General features: G+C 44.9%; 1 protein-coding gene across 1 annotated transcript; it reads left to right on the forward strand.

Annotated features, from left to right (window-relative positions):
* Positions 1-1,426: 1,426 nt before the first annotated feature.
* Positions 1,427-2,090, forward strand: BBBOND_0001650 (hypothetical protein, conserved; the record flags this gene model as incomplete). The annotated part of the gene is made up of 1 exon (XM_012915006.1): positions 1,427-2,090. A coding segment is annotated over one exon (664 nt), but the record flags the coding sequence as incomplete, so codon positions are not given.

The following is a 2,090-nucleotide window of genomic DNA, read 5'->3' on the forward strand; positions in this document are numbered from 1 at the left end:
CCCTTAACCCACTCTACATCGCCCCTTTATCCACTCTACATCGCTCCTTAACCCACTCCACATCGCCCCTTTATCCACCTTACATCGCCCCTTATCCACCCTACATCGCCCCTTTACCCACTCCACATCGCCCCTAATCCACTCTACATCGCTCCCTAACCCACTCCACATCGCTCCCTAATCCACTCTACATCGCTCCCTAATCCACTCCACATCGCTCCTTTATCCACTCTACGTCGCCCCTTATCCACTCTACATCGCTCCTTTATCCACTCTACATCGCTCCTTTATCCACCTTACATCGCCCCTTTATCCACTCTACATCGCTCCTTTACCCGCTCTACATCGCTCCCTAACCCACTCTACATCGCCCCTTAGTCTACTCTACATCGCCCCTTTACCCACTCCACATCGCCCCTTTATCCACTCTACATCGCTCCCTAACCCACTCTACGTCGCCCCTTAACCCACTCTACATCGCTCCCTAACCCACTCTACATCGCTCCTTTACCCACTCCACATCGCCCCTTTACCCACTCCACATCGCCCCTTTATCCACTCTACATCGCCCCTTAACCCACTCTACATCGCTCCCTTATCCACTCTACATCGCTCCCTAACCCACTCTACATCGCTCCCTAACCCACTCTACATCGCTCCCTAACCCACTCTACATCGCCCCTTAAACCACTCTACATCGCCCCTTAACCCACTCTACATCGCCCCTTAACCCACTCCACATCGCTCCCTTACCCACTCTACATCGCCCCTTAACCCACTCTACATCCCTCGAATCACCTCGCCATATTACCGCTATGACCTCTTTAAACCACAATAAAAACTTGTGCCTTGTCCCCCTTCACCTCCCCTTCTGACTGAGTCCATCGACTGGTTGATCCAGGTTAGGTATGGGAATGGTGATGGTGGTGATGGTCTTGACCAGTTGTCTCAAGCTTTGAAAAAGTTGATTGAGGAGGCTATTGAGAAGGCTGAAAAGTCCCTCCAAGCCGAAAAAAATAAACTTGAATGCCCTGTTAAGTATAAGGGAAATGAGTCCACTTGCCAGTATTATGATAGGCTGATTAAGGAAGCCAAGGACGCTAAAAATTCTGTTCATCCTAAAACTCAAATTCCAATAACTGAACTTGAAAAACAAAAACAACGCTGCCAAAATAACCACACTTATTACCGTGACGGTTCCAAGCAGAAAGCGTATGATGAAATTACTGAGCGTCAGAAACAACTTAAAGATCTGAAAGTAAGCTTACGAAATTCACTGATTCACTTGATAAAACTAGGTAATAATAATCTTTTAACGCATTTATGCGACGGCCTTCAGACTTTCCTCGGCTTCAACTCTGCTACGAAAGGCTACGACGGCAGTGGCATTGTGTACTCTGACCTTGACAGGCTGTGCGACGGGGTGATGGCGTTTTTGAGTGGTGTGCTTGGTGCGGTGAAAAACGAAAATGAAGTGACAACTTATGATAAATACATGACTAATAAACTTGAAACAGTTATTAGCACATTAAATAGTAAAATTGGCTCCGGGCGTGCTGGGCTTGTGGAGTCTGTCGGCGCGGTGAAGGAGTGGTTGGAGGGGTATGAAGGTATGGTAAGTGAGAAAATAAATGAAGTGAAACATCCCATTGAAAGTATCAAAGATGAAATAAAACGTCACAAAAATAAAATACGAGAAGAAGAAGAATTTCATATTTCCGATCAAATTTCTAACTGGACCGGACGTGCAGTTTGGTATATTGAGAAGGCGCAGAAAGCGAACACAGCTTTGGAAAAGATAGACAATCTACTGTTCGATAAGTTAAACCATAACGTTAAATTAGTGTTGCAGGGTGTGACCATTTTCTTGGATGACGCCATGAATAAAGATTTGGAGAATATCTATAACACGACTGAAACACAAATGATGCAGGTGCTTGACGAGATATATGAAATTGTCGAGAATAAGAACAAAGCCATTCAATGGTATTTAAGAAAACATTTTACCCATTTGCATGAAAAGTTTAAGAAATTCAACGCCGAAAAATTGGGGTTATTAAAAAATGTTATCAATGAAGATATTGGCCGGC

Source organism: Babesia bigemina, scaffold Bbigscaff_62784, assembly GCF_000981445.1.
Source record: "Babesia bigemina genome assembly Bbig001, scaffold Bbigscaff_62784".
In the NCBI taxonomy this organism is placed as follows: Eukaryota; Apicomplexa; class Aconoidasida; order Piroplasmida; family Babesiidae; genus Babesia; species Babesia bigemina.